The sequence below is a fragment of the Puma concolor genome, chromosome A1 (genome assembly GCF_028749965.1).
Source record: "Puma concolor isolate L17-30 chromosome A1, mPumCon1.1.hap2, whole genome shotgun sequence".
In the NCBI taxonomy this organism is placed as follows: Eukaryota; Metazoa; Chordata; class Mammalia; order Carnivora; family Felidae; genus Puma; species Puma concolor.
Genome location: NC_141667.1, coordinates 11351962 through 11367172, shown reverse-complemented (window position 1 = coordinate 11367172; position 15211 = coordinate 11351962). Strand labels below are relative to the sequence as shown.

Genomic DNA, 15211 nt, shown 5'->3' with positions numbered 1-15211 from the left:
TGCTTTCTAAATGATTTCTCTGAATGCACTTGGCAAGATTCTATTGCCCCTGATAAGCATTAAGCCATGTGAATAATTAAAGAAATAAGGCTCCTTTTAAGTTGATTTTTGAAAGATGATTATATAGGTTCTACATTTAAAGGTCCTATTTAATTGAGTATTGCGAGAATGTTGAGACAATGTCTTATTTCTTTCATAACATTTCAGAGTATTGTTGCCACCATAAAGAAAAAGGAATATAATTTCTTAGACCAGAGGAAAATGGATTTTGACCAGGATTATGAAGAGTTTTGCAAGCAGACTAATGACCTTCATGTAAGTTGTATAATAAAATTCCTGTTGACAGCCGTGTGTTTATTTTTTCCCTTCTGTACGATGCTGTTGCTAATCATTAACCATTCAGAAGGGAGAGGCGGCTTCATCATAGAGGTGACCGATCGCAACCTCAGCCTGTATTTTGTGATTTCACATTAATAATTGAAGGCTCTTTTTCATGGATTAAAGGGTCATAAATATAGCTTTGGATAATGATCTGTAATCATACTTTTTCATGCCTTCCATCTTAGTTCTTAGAGAATTAACTTTCATCTCCTGTTGAAATGTGGAGTTATTAGAATATAGAAATTTGTTTCTGTTTGTTTGTTACTTTATAGCAATGATTACGACCGACTGTGTGCCAGATGGCAAAGCCAGGGTTGCAGCTGGCTTTAGAAACAGTGGTGCCAGGACCCACTCAGCACCTGGACCCCTCTTGGTCTGCAGCCCACTTCTCTCTTCCTTCCCCCCCCCCACCCCCCGCACTGACCAGCCATCTTGACTTCCAGCCCATATGGGGGGTCTGGGTCTCTTGGAGGGGGGGAGCAGGCTGTGAGTGTTATCAGAGAAGAATCAAGGAGGGTGAGGGGGAGATGACCCCATTGATGTCTACCGAAGTTTCATATTCAGACTTCTTTTCATCCTAGTGAAGTCCGAAGTGTATGCCTTTCTGATTTGAAAAGGAAAATGACCATTCTGTTACTTCTTTCCCAAAAGTTCTGTTTTGAAGTCAATTCGTACATTTCAAGGAAAAAGAGCTCTGAAGGGTGGGTCCAATGGTAAAAAGGAATCATAACAAAATGAGCTAATTCTATATGTTAGGTACTGTCCTGAGCACTTTGTGGGTGTTAATCGTCTGATCATCACAGAGATAACAACTGGGAGAGTTGGGATTAAATCCAGGCATTCTGGCTCTAGCATTCAAATTTTTAACTATTATGCTAGAATAAATGTTTCGGTTGATGGGAAGATACAGTGCCTATGGTAATTTATGCAATGACCTTGTTTGGGGCCAGTTAGACATGAGGACGATGGGAAGCTATGGGCAGCGGTGATGCTGATTCTCTGCTCCAGCTTCCCTTCCCAGTAGTTTCAGATCACACGGCACTTTAGTAGCTTGTGTGGGGGTGGATGGAAGTGGACGGTGAACACCCTGAAGGCAGGGCTTGTGTTCATTCCTCTTTGTGTCTCCAGGGTGCCTTACCTAACTGGAGAGAGCGGAAGGAATGTTTGCCAAATTAGTGTGTGAGTAAGGAATTCGTAAGAGCTCGATTTACTGCAATTAAACAAGCACCTACTGTACATCAATTAACAACTATGCTTCTTTGCTGTGGGTTATAAAGACAGAAGTAAATCAAGTAGATTTGCCCTCAGAGCTCACAGCCAGAGGCAGACATGTGATATGGTTAAAATATAAGCACATATATGTTAGAATAATGAGTACCTTATTTAAGGAAGGGCAAATAGTGGCTAAAATGACCAACTCTAAAAGTGTAATATTCTGATACCGTGCCCGGAAGTGAGGATTCAAAGATAAAAAGACATATTCTAAAGAAGTCCCAGGGCAACTTACAGGACAGGCCTGGAACACAGGTAGGATTTGATAATTGCGGCGACGTGTGAGGGTGGGACGTGAGCCTAGGAGAATAACCCTGTCTTCTGCTTGGCTGGGACTGGTGGAGCTTCAGAGAGGAGGCTTTGGAGAGGAGGCTGATGCTAGAACAGACATGGGTGGGGGACACCCGAGGAGTGGGGAAACCTTTTCAAGACTGTGCTTACTTTATGTAATACCAAGAATATAATTTTATAAATGCCCTACAGCCTGGCTTTAAAGCATTAGTTGTAGATTACTAGTGCCTATTCTCATAATTTTTTTTTCTAATTCAACACTATTGTTTATCTCATCTTACACCTCAGACGTGGTCTACTTGTTTCTTTGGTTGAATGACCAATTTTTCCTTTGACTTCTTTGTCTCTTTCTATTGTTTTAAAAGATTTATTTATTTATTATTTATTTATTTTTATAATTGCTCATGTATTTGCCTTTATTGAGATCTTTATTTCTCCATATGGTTTCAAGGCACATATTTTTTTTTAACATGCCAAGATTAGGATTTTTTAAAAAAATATAATTTATTGTCAAGTTAGCTAACATACAGTATATACAGTGTGTTCTTGGCTTCGGGAATAGATTCCTATGATTCATCACTTACAACACCCAGTGCTCATCCCAACAAGTTGCCTCCTCAGTGCCCATCGCCCATTTCCACTCCCTGCCCTCACCATCAACCCTCAGTTTGTTCTCTTATGGTTTGCCAAGATTTTTATTTTTAAGTAATCTCTACACCCAATGTGGGGCTCGAACTCACAGCTCTGAGATCAAGAGTCACATGCTCTACTGACTGAACCAGCCAGGTGCCCCTCCATTCTCTTTTTCTTAACCAGCCCCTTTCTTCTTAATTTATTATTATTTTTTAATTTTAATTTTTTTATTTGAGAGAGAGAGAGAGAGAGAGAATGTGAGCAGGGGAGAGGGGCAGAGGGGGAGAGAGAGAATCCCAAGCAGACTCCATGCTCAGTGTGGAGCCTGATGAGGGGCTCGATCCCATGATCCTGGGATCATGACTGGAGCCAAAATCAAGAGTCAGACACTCAACTGACTGAAGCACTCAGGAGACCCCTGCCTTTCTCCTTTAAATTACTCACCCACTCTCACTGAATTCAGCTCTTGTCTCTATAAAATCAGGATGAAAATACTGACTTTCCTACAGCTCTGGTTAGAGTTGGGGACAGAGGTGATGAGCCTTGGAGATAAGAGATAGAGGGGACCAGTAACTGGTATCTCCAAGATAAAGACTGGAGGGCATGGGTGGTGGTGGTGGTGGGGGGGGGGGGGGGTGGCAGTACATGAGTGATTTTGATCAGGGTTGTGTCCAGGGGATCAGAGCCTGGAATCCTGGGTTCATGCTGGTGCTAACAGGTCAGAGAGCGAATGCCTTGGAACCAGGTGAGCCATTAGAAGTCTGGCAGGCAGAGCCTAGCAGGCAGAGGAAGGCAGTATTTAGCAAAGGGCCAGCTGTTGAGATGTCAAGCTGAGGCAAGAGAAGACTGAGAAGGACCCGAGAGCCCAGAACTTGTAAGAGGACTAGTATGAAGATTCCATGGCCAGATTCCATAAGACTCTCAGAATGGGCCTAAGGAAGAGGGAAAAGAAGACTAATTCAAGGTCTTAAATATTCATACAGAGCTTAGCATAGGCCTTTGTGAAGCCACAGGGTAGGAAAGCAAGGAAAACCAGGTGCAAATGTTAGGGCTCAGTAAAGCTGCTGTCTGTAGTTCTAGGGAGGTAATGGAGGCATTGCAAATATTCTAGTTGTGCATGGTTTATACACAGTTGTTCTTTTTTTTTTTTAATGTAGTGACAACATTTGAATGTTTATTTAGTAGGCTAACTGTACTATTTAGTGCAGGACAGTTTCTCAATCCTAAGATGTGGTTTTTGCAGAAGAAATAGCGTCATTTAATATATGTATAATATATAACACATGTAAAATGGTATATGTGTGTGTATGTATATATATATGTATATATATATCTATATAGTTGTAGTAGGAGTAGTGAGAAGTATTGAGAGCAAGAATATATTGTGACAGGTGTAGTGATCCTTCAGCTTTGGGGCTTTGCTGAATGGGGCAGGGAGCCCCCCAGGTAGCAATGTTTCTTCAAGTGTTAAGTGTTTCCATTGGTGTCCTGGATATTTCCAACTGGTCTTGCCAAGTGATTTGTGTACAGTCAAGCTCATCTTGGTGCTAATTCTCACTGCATATGCAACTGGCTTCCCAGTTGTGTGTAATTTAATGATCCCTTTAGAATTGTAGAGGCTCAAAATTTTCGTCTGGTAAAATTGAGAAGAATTGGTTGTACCTTTACCTTGAAGCATGAGATAGAAAATAATGAAAATTTTTTTTGTCTTTAATGAATTAATTTAGATTTTAATGACAACTGTACTAAATCTTAGAATGACCAAGAATAAATCACATGCTTCATTTTTTGGTGCGATTTTTTTTTTTTTTTTTTACATAAAATTGTACGATAGTGTAAGATATGTGAGGTTCTCAGGACAACTCATAATGAAAATCATTTTGGAAAATCGATCTGAGGGCTTAATGAAAGAGGTATTTCTTAAAAGTTTGGTATTTAAGTCATTCCTTTTGAAATTCTTAGGAATTACTTACTAATCTCTTTTTCTGTAGTGGTTTTATGTTCCTGGGCTCTGGAAGTGTTTCTACAGAGTAGTTTTGCATTTCTTCTGCTGGGGCCCCAGTGGTTTCGCTATTCCAGACTAGCTGTTATATTAATTTCTTGGGTTAGACACTGCCCCTCCCCCACCCCCCATCTCGTGTGTAGTTTAAACTCAGACCCCTCTTTTAGGTGTGGTGCAGACATAGGATTTCGTTTGCTCTAGGGCAGGGATCAGCCAACTATGCCCAAGGGCCAAACCCTCCATGCATCTTTGCTTATGGATTGTCTATGGCTGCCTCTGCACATGGTGATAGGTGAGTGGTTGTGAAAGGGACCTATGCCCCACAAAGCTGAAAATAGTTACTGTCTGGCCCTTTACAGAGGAGGTGCGGGATCCTGATTCAGGGGGCCTGGTTCATCCGTTCATGACTCTGGGCAGATGGCAAGCCCCCATGCTGCTTTCCCTACCTTGTGGACAGAATTATTGCTTGGGCCGGGCTGCATTTCAAGGGCTGTGGCTTTCTACAGCGATCTGTTGAGAGTGTTAGGACCCCACCGCTTCTCTACCCACATTGAGATAAAACCCCACTTCCTGTCCCCCAGGCCCCTATCTGACCCAAGCCAATGGAGCCTGACTTCGTGCCAGGTCCTGTGATTGCCCTGGCTTTCAAGACCCTCTTTGTTATGGCTTCTGGGCATTTATCTTTCAAGCTCAGGGGAGGACTAAATTTTCTGTTATGCTTTTTCCTATATTATGTGTGCTCGTAGAGAATGGGGAACTCTTCTGTCTTGTTGCTAAATAGGACTTTTTAAAATCAATAATATTATAATAACTTATGGTGACAGCCGGTGGCCCACACCTATGTGGTGAGTGTTGGTTCAATCAACATGTTGTACATCTGAAACTAAAGAATGTGTACTCTAAAAAAATTAAAGGAAAGAGGACTTTTCCAATGAGAATTCACTGTTTACAATCAGACTTTATTCTATTTCAGAACGACTTGCAGAAGTTCATGGATGTTACATTTGAAAAGATTCAGAACACAAATCAAGCTCTAAGTATGTTAAAGAAATTTGAAAGGTAAAAATTTGAAACAGATTCTATTCTGTCTTCTAAAACTGGGGCCATATGAACACAGTTTAGCTTATTTTGTTATTATTAATTAAAATCCTTTCTCGACAATCTGCATAACAAGGTCAGAGTTTTTAAGTTCTTCAGATGTTAAGAGTTTGTTTTATTTCCTGTTAGCTTTGAACTACCATGTGATTGTCTATCATAATATTACTTAATGTTTAAGTAATTAAAAAAAATTCTTACCAGGCTAATGGTTTTGCTTAGATTTTAAGGATTTATACTATTTTTTTTTTTTTTAAGTAAACTCTATGCCCAATGTAGGGCTTGAACTCGTGACCCTGAGATCAAGAGTCACATGCTCTACTGAGCCAGCCAGGCATCCCAATACTATTATTTAAAGCCACTTTATTGAGATAATGGATGGATTGATACTATTCTGATTTTTTAAATATGCCAACCAAATATCTCATTTTTCTCCATTACTGTATGTTTTTAAAAAAAAATGTTTATTTATTTATTTTGAGAGAGAGAGAGAGAGAGAAAAAAAAAAGAGTGAGTGGGGGAGGGGCAGAGAGAGAGGGAGATAGAGAATCCCAAGCAGGCTCTGCAGTATCATTACAGAGCCTGATGTGGGGCTCGATCCCATGACCCTGGGATCATGGCCTGAGCTAAAATCAAGAGTCAGATGCTCAACGGACTGAGTCAGCTAGGGACCCCTCCATTGCCATAGGTTTTAAAATGAACCTTTTTTTTTTTAAAGTTTATTTATTTATTTTGAGGGAGAGAGACAGAGAGAGTGTGCAAGTGGGGGAGGGGCCGAGAGAGCAAGAATCCCAAGCAGGCTCTGCACTGTCAATGCAGAGCCTGATGTGGGGGGTCAAACTCATGAACCATGAGATCATGACCTGAGCTGAGATCCAGAGACGCTCAACTGACTGAGCCACCCAGGTGCCCCTAAAATAAATCTTAATAAAGGAGATTGCTAGGTATCTTCCCATTCATCCAAACCATTCACTTTTTGTTTTTTTTCAGGTTGAATATACCTAATCTTGGTATTGATGACAAATACCGGCGTATTCTTGAAAACTATGGGGCTGACGTCGATATGATCTCCAAGCTGTATATGAAGCAGAAATGCGATCCTCCTTTGGGTCGAGATCAGCCTCCCATTGCTGGGAAGATTTTGTGGGCCCGACAGCTCTTCCAGAGGATTCAGCAACCAATGCAGCTTTTTCAGGAGCACCCGGCTGTGCTACAGACAGCTGAAGCCAAGCCTGTGATTCGCAGTTACAACAGGGTGGCCAAAGTCCTCCTGGAGTTTGAAGTTCTCTACCACAGGGCATGGCTTCAACAGGTGAGTCTCTACATGTGTGCCCTTCAAAGACATCTTCATTGCCAGGTCAAGAGGAAACCCTCTGCTAGCATGTTATTCCTGTAGAACGTTGGATTTGTGGGTATTTCCTAAGACAGGTTTGGTTGAATGTAGGTAATCAGTCAAAGAGTATAATATGTCCATGAAGAAAAATAATGATTGATTTTGAAAAAAATTATAAGGCAGGTAACAGAAACTCATTTTTATTTAATTTACAAACTCCTAAGAGAGAAAGAAGATCCTGTTTATTGGTTCTTTTACCTAGTCGATTGGGATTTCTGACTTTTTTCTAATCCATTAACTTCCTTGATGTGTCGCTAAACATTAGTATGTCTCTGTAAAGCGAAATCTTAGATTTTCTTTGGTTATCCTAGGTTCATCAAATTGTATTTCATACCCTACCCACTCTTGTATGTCTTTGTAGATTGACGGGAAGTATCTCAGAGGATGAAATTCAGCCTTACAGGCCCCCTAAAATGCCATCCCATTTTCCTGGTTTAGCTCTGGGTGCCTGAGCCAATAACAGAGAGGTCTCCATGGTGGTATTCATAGTTTCTCTAGATAACTAAAACCGAATTTAGTGGGTTGAATAAAACTTTTATTAGGAAGAATAATGAGTTGGGCACGATGGTATCAGGGAGCTAAACGGGTTTTGAGAAGCCTCTGCAGTGTTCACTTACCTGTTGGGTGTGAGAGGGTCATGACCCAGGCATTTTATCAGACTGACTGCATAGCATCACTACCAAGAGCTCGAAGGCACTTTTCTGAAAGTGACCTTGGAAGAAGAGTGTCGTCTTTAGTTTGAGAAGCTCAAATCCAAGGAAGAACACTTACTGGTCATCATTCCCAGAAATGACTGAGCTAGACCCCCTGTGGAAGCGCTGAACTTTCTAATAGTAAAAATGTTGATCTCTTGACACAGATTGAAGAAATTCACATAGGACTTGAGGCATCTTTATTGGTGAAGGCTCCAGGCACGGGGGAATTGTTTGTAAACTTTGACCCACAGATATTAACCTTATTTAGAGAGACAGAGTGCATGTCACAGATGGGTCTGGAAGTGTCACCATTGGCGGCTGCCCTGTTCCGGAAACAGGATGTATACAAAAAGAACTTCAGTAACATGAAGGTATGGTACTTTAATTTTTTCCTCTTTCTGGCTAGGCCCAGTTTGCATGAAAAAAAAAAAAATCTGGTGGTATGTCACTATTGAGGGATAGCAAGTGCGCAGGATGACTGAGGTGGAGATTGAGAGGGAATGTGACTGTAGGGAAGGTGGAGGCCAGCTCATCACCGATCATGTAAACCCAGGTTATAAGTTTGAATGCACCAGGAAGACATTGCAAGAATTCAAGTGGGAGCAAAAGGCATGATAGTTTTTACGATAAAACTATCGTAAAAACTAACTACAGGAGGAAATCAATAATGTCCATCTGAAGTAGAAGATGATTTTGAGAGATCTAAGTGGAAATATTATCCATGCAGATAGATAGGTAAGTCTGGAGTAGAGTGGAGGAGTCAAAGTGGAAGGCATAGTTTTGAGAGTTTTATTTTTATTAAATTTATTTTTAAATTTTTTTTTTCTTTTTGAGAATTTTAAGAATATAGTTGGCATTTAGGGGCACCTGGCTGGCTCAGTGGGAAGAGCACGCAACTCTTGATCTTGGGGTCATGAGTTCAAGCCCCACATTTGGTGTAGAGATGAATAAAAAAAATAGATAAAATATAGTTGGTATTTAATGTTATTGTCTTGGATGAGATCTCCAAGGAAGAGAATGTAGATAAAGTAGAGTAGAAGGCTACGGGTTGCCCCAATGTTAATGGGTCTGACAGAAGAGGACAAGTGTGCAACATGAGTAACTGGTAAGAGCAGATATTTTGGTAGGTTGGAGGACCATCTCAGATGTTGCAGAGTTATTGTGCTGAATATTTAACAGAGCTCCCAGGTTCCCACAGTTATGCTGAGAACTTGTTTTCTTCATCTGTTCCTTGGAGTGTAGTTCAAACAGGAAAGAAATGAGCCCACATAGACTAATAGTTATGAGAATGGATTCTAAAACCAGTTTGATCTGGATACAAATCATTATCTTTGGGCAAATTGTTTTACCCTTTGAAGCCTCAGTTTGTTATCATAAAATGAATAATATCTCATGGGGTTAAAGGATTAAGGTGAGAGGTAGAAGGTCTGCTGATTTGCTTTCCAGGTAGAATAAGTGATGGGCATTGAAAATAGATAAGCCGTGGATAATTGATTGAGGAAATGTATAAGTAGCTGCTAATAGAACCATCCAACATAGGCTTTTTCAAAGTGGTTTTCATGGAAATTGAAAGGATATAGAGAAATTGCAGAAAAGTATTGTATGAAGAAAGGATTATGTGGTCCATTTGGGAAATGTTGGGTTTAACAAAATTCACAAAGTCCGTTGGCTTTCTTCTTTCTTGTGGTTTTTGCAGAATTATTAATTTTAATTGTGACTTTCCAAGAAGGGGGATCATGTATACAGTGGTTTCCAAGCTTATTCATCCAGGGACCACTTTTCCTTATAGAATCTCTTAGGGCTAGTAGTTCAGGGAAAACATATGGGTAAACGTTGATCTAATGACAAACTAATATCAACATGCACATTACAAATATGAGCTTAAAAACAATTGTATTTAAGAAGTACGTTAAATTTACTTTCTTATAATTAATTATTATTAATACTAACATTATGAAAAAAGGTAGGCTGCAAGTACTTTTAGTCTTATTTAAAATGGTAACGTATGGGGCACCTGGGTGGCTTACTCAGTTAAGTGTCCGACTTCGGCTCAGGTCATGATCTTACGGACTGGTCCGTGAGTTCAAGCCACACACTGGCATCTGTGCTGACAGCTCAGAGCCTGGAGACTGCCTCAAGTCTTGTGTCTCCCTCTCTCTCTGTCCCTCCCCTGCACTTTCTCTCTCTCTCTCTCTCTCTCTCTCTCAAAAATAAAAGATAAACATTAAAAAAATTTATCAAATGGTAATATATGAACAGAATACCGACACAGTTCAATATTATACAACAGGTAAATTTCATTGTAGGACAGAACCCATGAGTTTGTAATCACAAGCACTCCTTCTGATAACAACTAATTAATAAATTAGGGAAATATTGATGGATCACCTCCTATATGCACCTCTTTCAGGGCATTGGACAAAGCAGACAAAATTCTTGAAGAGAATTTTCTATAGAAACTCTTGTCCTTATATTCTAGTTGGGTAAGACTGAAAATAAGCAATGAACATTCTAAATAGATAAATTACATAGTTTATTAGAACGTGATAGGCACTATGGGAAAAAATGGAGCAGGACACAGGATAAAATGTTTGGGTGGTTTTTGGTGATGGTTTACAATATGAAGTAGGTATTCAGGACAGGCTGAATTGAGAAGATGGCATTCGAGTAATTATTTGAAGGGGATACAAAGGACCTGAGGCTAGGGACCAGCAAGGATGACAGTAGGGCAAGAGTAGGTAAGGGATGAGAAGAATGATTAGAGATGAGATCAAAGAAGTAATGGGGACCAGATTGGGTAGATCTTTGTAGACCAACATAAGAGCTTGTGTCCCTGAATGAGATGGGAAGGCATATGGCTATGTAAGCAGAGGTATTACCCAGGCTGATTTACATTTTGAAAGGGTCATTCTTGCGGCTAAATTGAGCACAGACTGTACGGGGCATTAGTGGAAGCAGGGAGACAACGGTAGACCGTTACAGTAATTTAGAGGAGAGTCAGCGATAGTGGTAGCACTGCATATGGTAAACAGGTCAGATATAGGATCTCTTGAATATGGAACAAACAAGATATCCTGATGGATTGCCTGTGGGCGGGAGAGACAGACAGAAGCCACCGTCAGCTGAGATGGAGAATGCTGTGGGCAGAGAAGGTTTTGGGGAAGAACAAACTTTCAGTTTTGGACATGTTAAATTGAAATGTCTTTTATATATTCAATTGGAGATATTGAATAGGCTTAGGCCTTGTTTGATTCTGGATTTGAGGAGCGAGATCTGGGCTGAGATGTGAATTTAGTTGTCTTTGGCATACAGATGATACCTAAAGCCATGACATTTGTTGGCATCAACGCTGGTTCCTGACTCCTTATATGCTTTGGGTCTTACATCAAGACTTGACGTGGGGCTCCTGGGTGGCTTAGTTGGTTACGTGTCTGAATCTTGGTTTCAGCCCAGGTCACAGTCTCGTGGTTTTGTGAGTTCAAGCCCTGCATCAGGTGCTGCGCTGAGTGTGGAGCCTGCTTGGGATTCTCTCTCTCCCTACTTCTCTGCCCTCCTCCTCTCACACTGTCTCTGTCTCTCTCAAAAATATATAGATAACTTAAAAAAAAAAAAAAAAAAAGATTTGGCTTACAATTCCAGCAATGGGCTGAGGCAGATTTCTTTTTTCTTTTTTTCTTTTTTAGAATTTACATCCAAGTTAGTTAGCATATAGCGCAATAATGATTTCAGTAGTAGAAGCCAGTGATTCATCCCCTACATATAACTCCAAGTGCTCATTCCAACAAGTGTCTTCTTAATGCCCCTTAACTTACCCATTTAGCCCATCCCCCCTACCCACAACCCCTCCAGCAACCCTCAGTTTGTTCTCTATATTTAGGAGTCTCTTATGGTTTGTCCCCTTCCCTGTTTTTATATTATTTTTGCCTCCCTTCCCTTATGTTGATCTGTTTTGTATCTTAAATTTCACATGAGGGAAGTCGTATGATATTTGTCTTTCTCTGATTGACTAATTTCGCTTAGCATAATATATTCTAGTTCCATCCATGTTGTTGCAAATGGCAAGATTTCACTCTTTTTGGTTGCCAAGTAATATTCCATTGTATATATATACCACATCTTCTTTATCCATTCATCTGTCGACGGACATTTGGGTTCTTTCCATACTTCCACTATTGTCGATAATGCTGCTATAAACATTGGGGTGCCTCTGCACCTTCGAAACAGCACACTTGTATCCTTTGGATAAATATCTAGTAGTGCAACTGCTGGGTCGTAGGGTAGTTCTATTTTTAACTTTTTGAGGAACCTTCATACTGTTTGCCAGAGTGGCTGTACCAGTTTGCATTCCCCCCAGCAGTGCAAAAGAGATCCTCTTTCCACATCCTCATCGACATCTATTGTTACCTGAGTTGTTAATTAAGCCATTCTGATTGGTGTGAGGTGGTATCTCATTGTGGTTTTGATTTGTATTTCCCTGATGATGAGTGATGTTGAGCATTTTTTCATGTGTCTGTTAGCCATCTGGATGCCTTCTTTGGAAAAGTGTCTCTTCATGTCTTTTGCCCATTTCTTCACTGGATTATTTGTTTTTTGGGTGTTGAGTTTGATAAGTTCTTTATAGCTTTTGGATACTAACTCTTTATCTGATATGTCATTTGCAAATATCTTTTCCCATCCTGTTGTTTGCCTTTTAGTTTTGCTGATTGTTTCCTTCACTGTGCAGAAACTTTTTATTTTGATGAGGTCCCAATAGTTCATTTTTGCTTTTGTTTCCTTTGGGCTGAGGCAGATTTCTGGTGACCCCAGCATTTTGGGTGATGTGTATGGTCCACAGGAATTGCCCAGAGGAGCAGGAAGTGGGTGGTGCCAGCATACAAAGTTGAATGAATGAGCTTAGTGATGCACAGACTAAGTCATTGGTAACCTGGTCTAGAAAGTCACTTGACCTTAGAACTTTTCTCCCCTTTTTGGACAGGGGAAGGGGTGAGAAACTCCTACTCTTAATTTCTCTCAGCTGTATTTTATTGGATTAGGAATTTGTATTTAGGGAGAGATTTTGCCTCTCCCATTCTTGTGTTGTTTTGGCCACTCTACCTGCCGGGCTACTGTTGGAGCCCTACAGCTGGACTTTAACTAAAAGCCATCCTTTTGGATAAGAAAAAAAATGAGATAGTAGAAGTGTGGTATTCATTGATCATTTAACCTCCATTTCATTGCAGATGATGCTGGCCGAATACCAGAGAGTGAAGTCAAAAATGCCTCCCACCATAGAGCAACTGATGGTCCCTCATTTGGCTAAAGTGGACGAAGCTCTCCAGCCTGGCTTGGCTGCACTGACCTGGACATCACTGAACATTGAGACGTACTTAAAAAACACTTTTGCGAAGATCAGTAAGTCTGTCTGAATAGTTATTATTTCTCATTTTTGAAAGGCTGCGTTCTTAACGCCTATGGTATAATTTCTTCTAGATACTGGGATATAAATAATGAAATGAGACCGTTATTCTTAAGCTGTTCCTTAGGGAATTTTACCAAAATACACGAACTCATTAATTTCCTGGAAACTATACGTATTAACTATTTAATTTTATCTCCCAGAGGTTAACTGCATTTAAAAATCATACTTACTATTGGACATTCGACTTTCAATAAGATGGTCAATTTAAAGTTAGAAAACTGTGATCCAGAGATGCTGGGTGACTGCTAATGTGATATAGATGTAAGCAGTAAGGGTGAGTTTAGAACCCGGTTTCCTTGCCTCCAAAACAATATTCTTTCCAAAATACAGCTCCCTGGGAACTAAAACAGGAGGAAATAGGCTAACATTCTAGAAGGAGATATTTAATAAAAGGTATAAAAACTTCATAATAAGAGTTATCACAACCAAGTTAGAACATGCTCTACCAAGCTATACGTTAGTACTTTTCTCCCTAGAGAATATTAGGATTAGAATGTTTGCATTTGGATGTCTTATTATTATGTTACCTGGGACAGGAGCTAGCTTCTAAAGAAGCTCTCCTTAGTTCTCGTATTCTGTTTTCTTTTTTCAATTTACATGAAGGATCTGAGATGGATGTCAGAAGTCCAAGATGACTCTTAGGGAGTTAAAAATCAAGGTATCAGCACAGATAGTTCCTTCTGGAGGCTTTGGGGGAGAGAATCCTTTCCTGTTTCCAGAGGTCACCTACATCCTTTGGCTCATGGTCACTCCATCTTCAAAGCCAGTAACATAGTATTCTTAAATCTCCTTCTCTCTGTTTCTGTTTCCATGGACTTTGACTCTCCTTCTTTCCTCTTATAAGGACTCTTATGGCTACACTGCTCTCACCTAGTGTAGATAATTCCCACCTAGATAATTTAGGACAGTTTCTACATCTCAAGATACTTGATCACATCTGCAAAGTCCCCTTTGCCATATCAGGTAGCATTTGAAGGGGATTAGGATGTGGACATCTTGGGGGATGGGGTGGGTCACAGATGTCCTCGAAGAAGCTTTATAGAATCAGAAACAGTAAAGAATTTTATTTAGCATTCATGCTTACCTAAAAGTGTTGGCTCTCTTCTAGTTGGAAATAAGCTTACCAGGCAAAACTTTTTGGTATCTTGATATTAACTTAGAAATGGTTGAAAACTTTTAAGGCCTTATTCTATAGGAAGTAAAGGTATTTATTTAAGGGAACATTTTACATCTTTGATACATCATGAGTATATAATATGGACTTTCCTGTATTCAATTTTAACTTCATTTCCTAGATGAAAACCGAATCAGAAGAAAAGAGAATTTACTCTGTGGCATCTGTTGAAAACCATATTATCCCTTAGATAGAGCTTTATTAACCATCATTCCTACTTTTGATGTAAAAGTGTTAATTTCCTCTGGAATTGACCTTTCTGTCAATTGAACTTAGTGTTCAATATTACTTCAGCGCAACTTTAAAAAAATGTACCTTATGAAACTAACAGTAAAAGAAAAACCGAGGGGATTGTTTCACTTCAGTAATATCTGTTGGGGCACCTGGCTGGCTCAGTTGGTGGAGCATGTGACTCTTGATCTCGGGGCTGTGAGTTCAAGCTCCATGTTGGGTGTAGAGATTACTTAAAAACAAAATCTTAACAGAGAATTATCTGTTGAATACCTCCTGAAGAATAGGTACAGAGCTGTGTTGAACAAGCAAGGATGACAAAGAGGAATTCTAGAAGAAGAAAAGACACATGAGTAGATGAGTAGGCAATATGGCGCACGTAGAGCTAGAAGGATGCTCAGGGGTCAGTGCCAGCGCAGGAGGAGGGGGCAATTTGAATATGTGCAGAGTCACAGGAAGCCTCCTGAGGGAGATGCATTCGAGCCAGTCCTTGAAGTCTTGAGTCAGAGAGAGGCAGGTTGAGAGAGCCAGAGCCAGGAAACCAGTTAGAGGAAGGACAGTGTGAGAAAACCAAGCGAGACACAGT

At 40.2% G+C, this 15211-nt stretch overlaps 1 protein-coding gene across 1 annotated transcript in view; it reads left to right on the top strand.

Annotated features, from left to right (window-relative positions):
* Positions 1-15211, top strand: part of DNAH5 (dynein axonemal heavy chain 5) — a 244685-nt gene that overhangs the window by 35897 nt on the left and 193577 nt on the right. The window contains exons 12-16 of the mRNA XM_086676209.1: positions 208-315; positions 5553-5638; positions 6665-6986; positions 7927-8133; positions 12982-13153. Of these exons, the coding sequence (XP_086532335.1) occupies positions 208-315; positions 5553-5638; positions 6665-6986; positions 7927-8133; positions 12982-13153 (895 nt within the window). The remainder of the gene's footprint in view (positions 1-207; positions 316-5552; positions 5639-6664; positions 6987-7926; positions 8134-12981; positions 13154-15211) is intronic.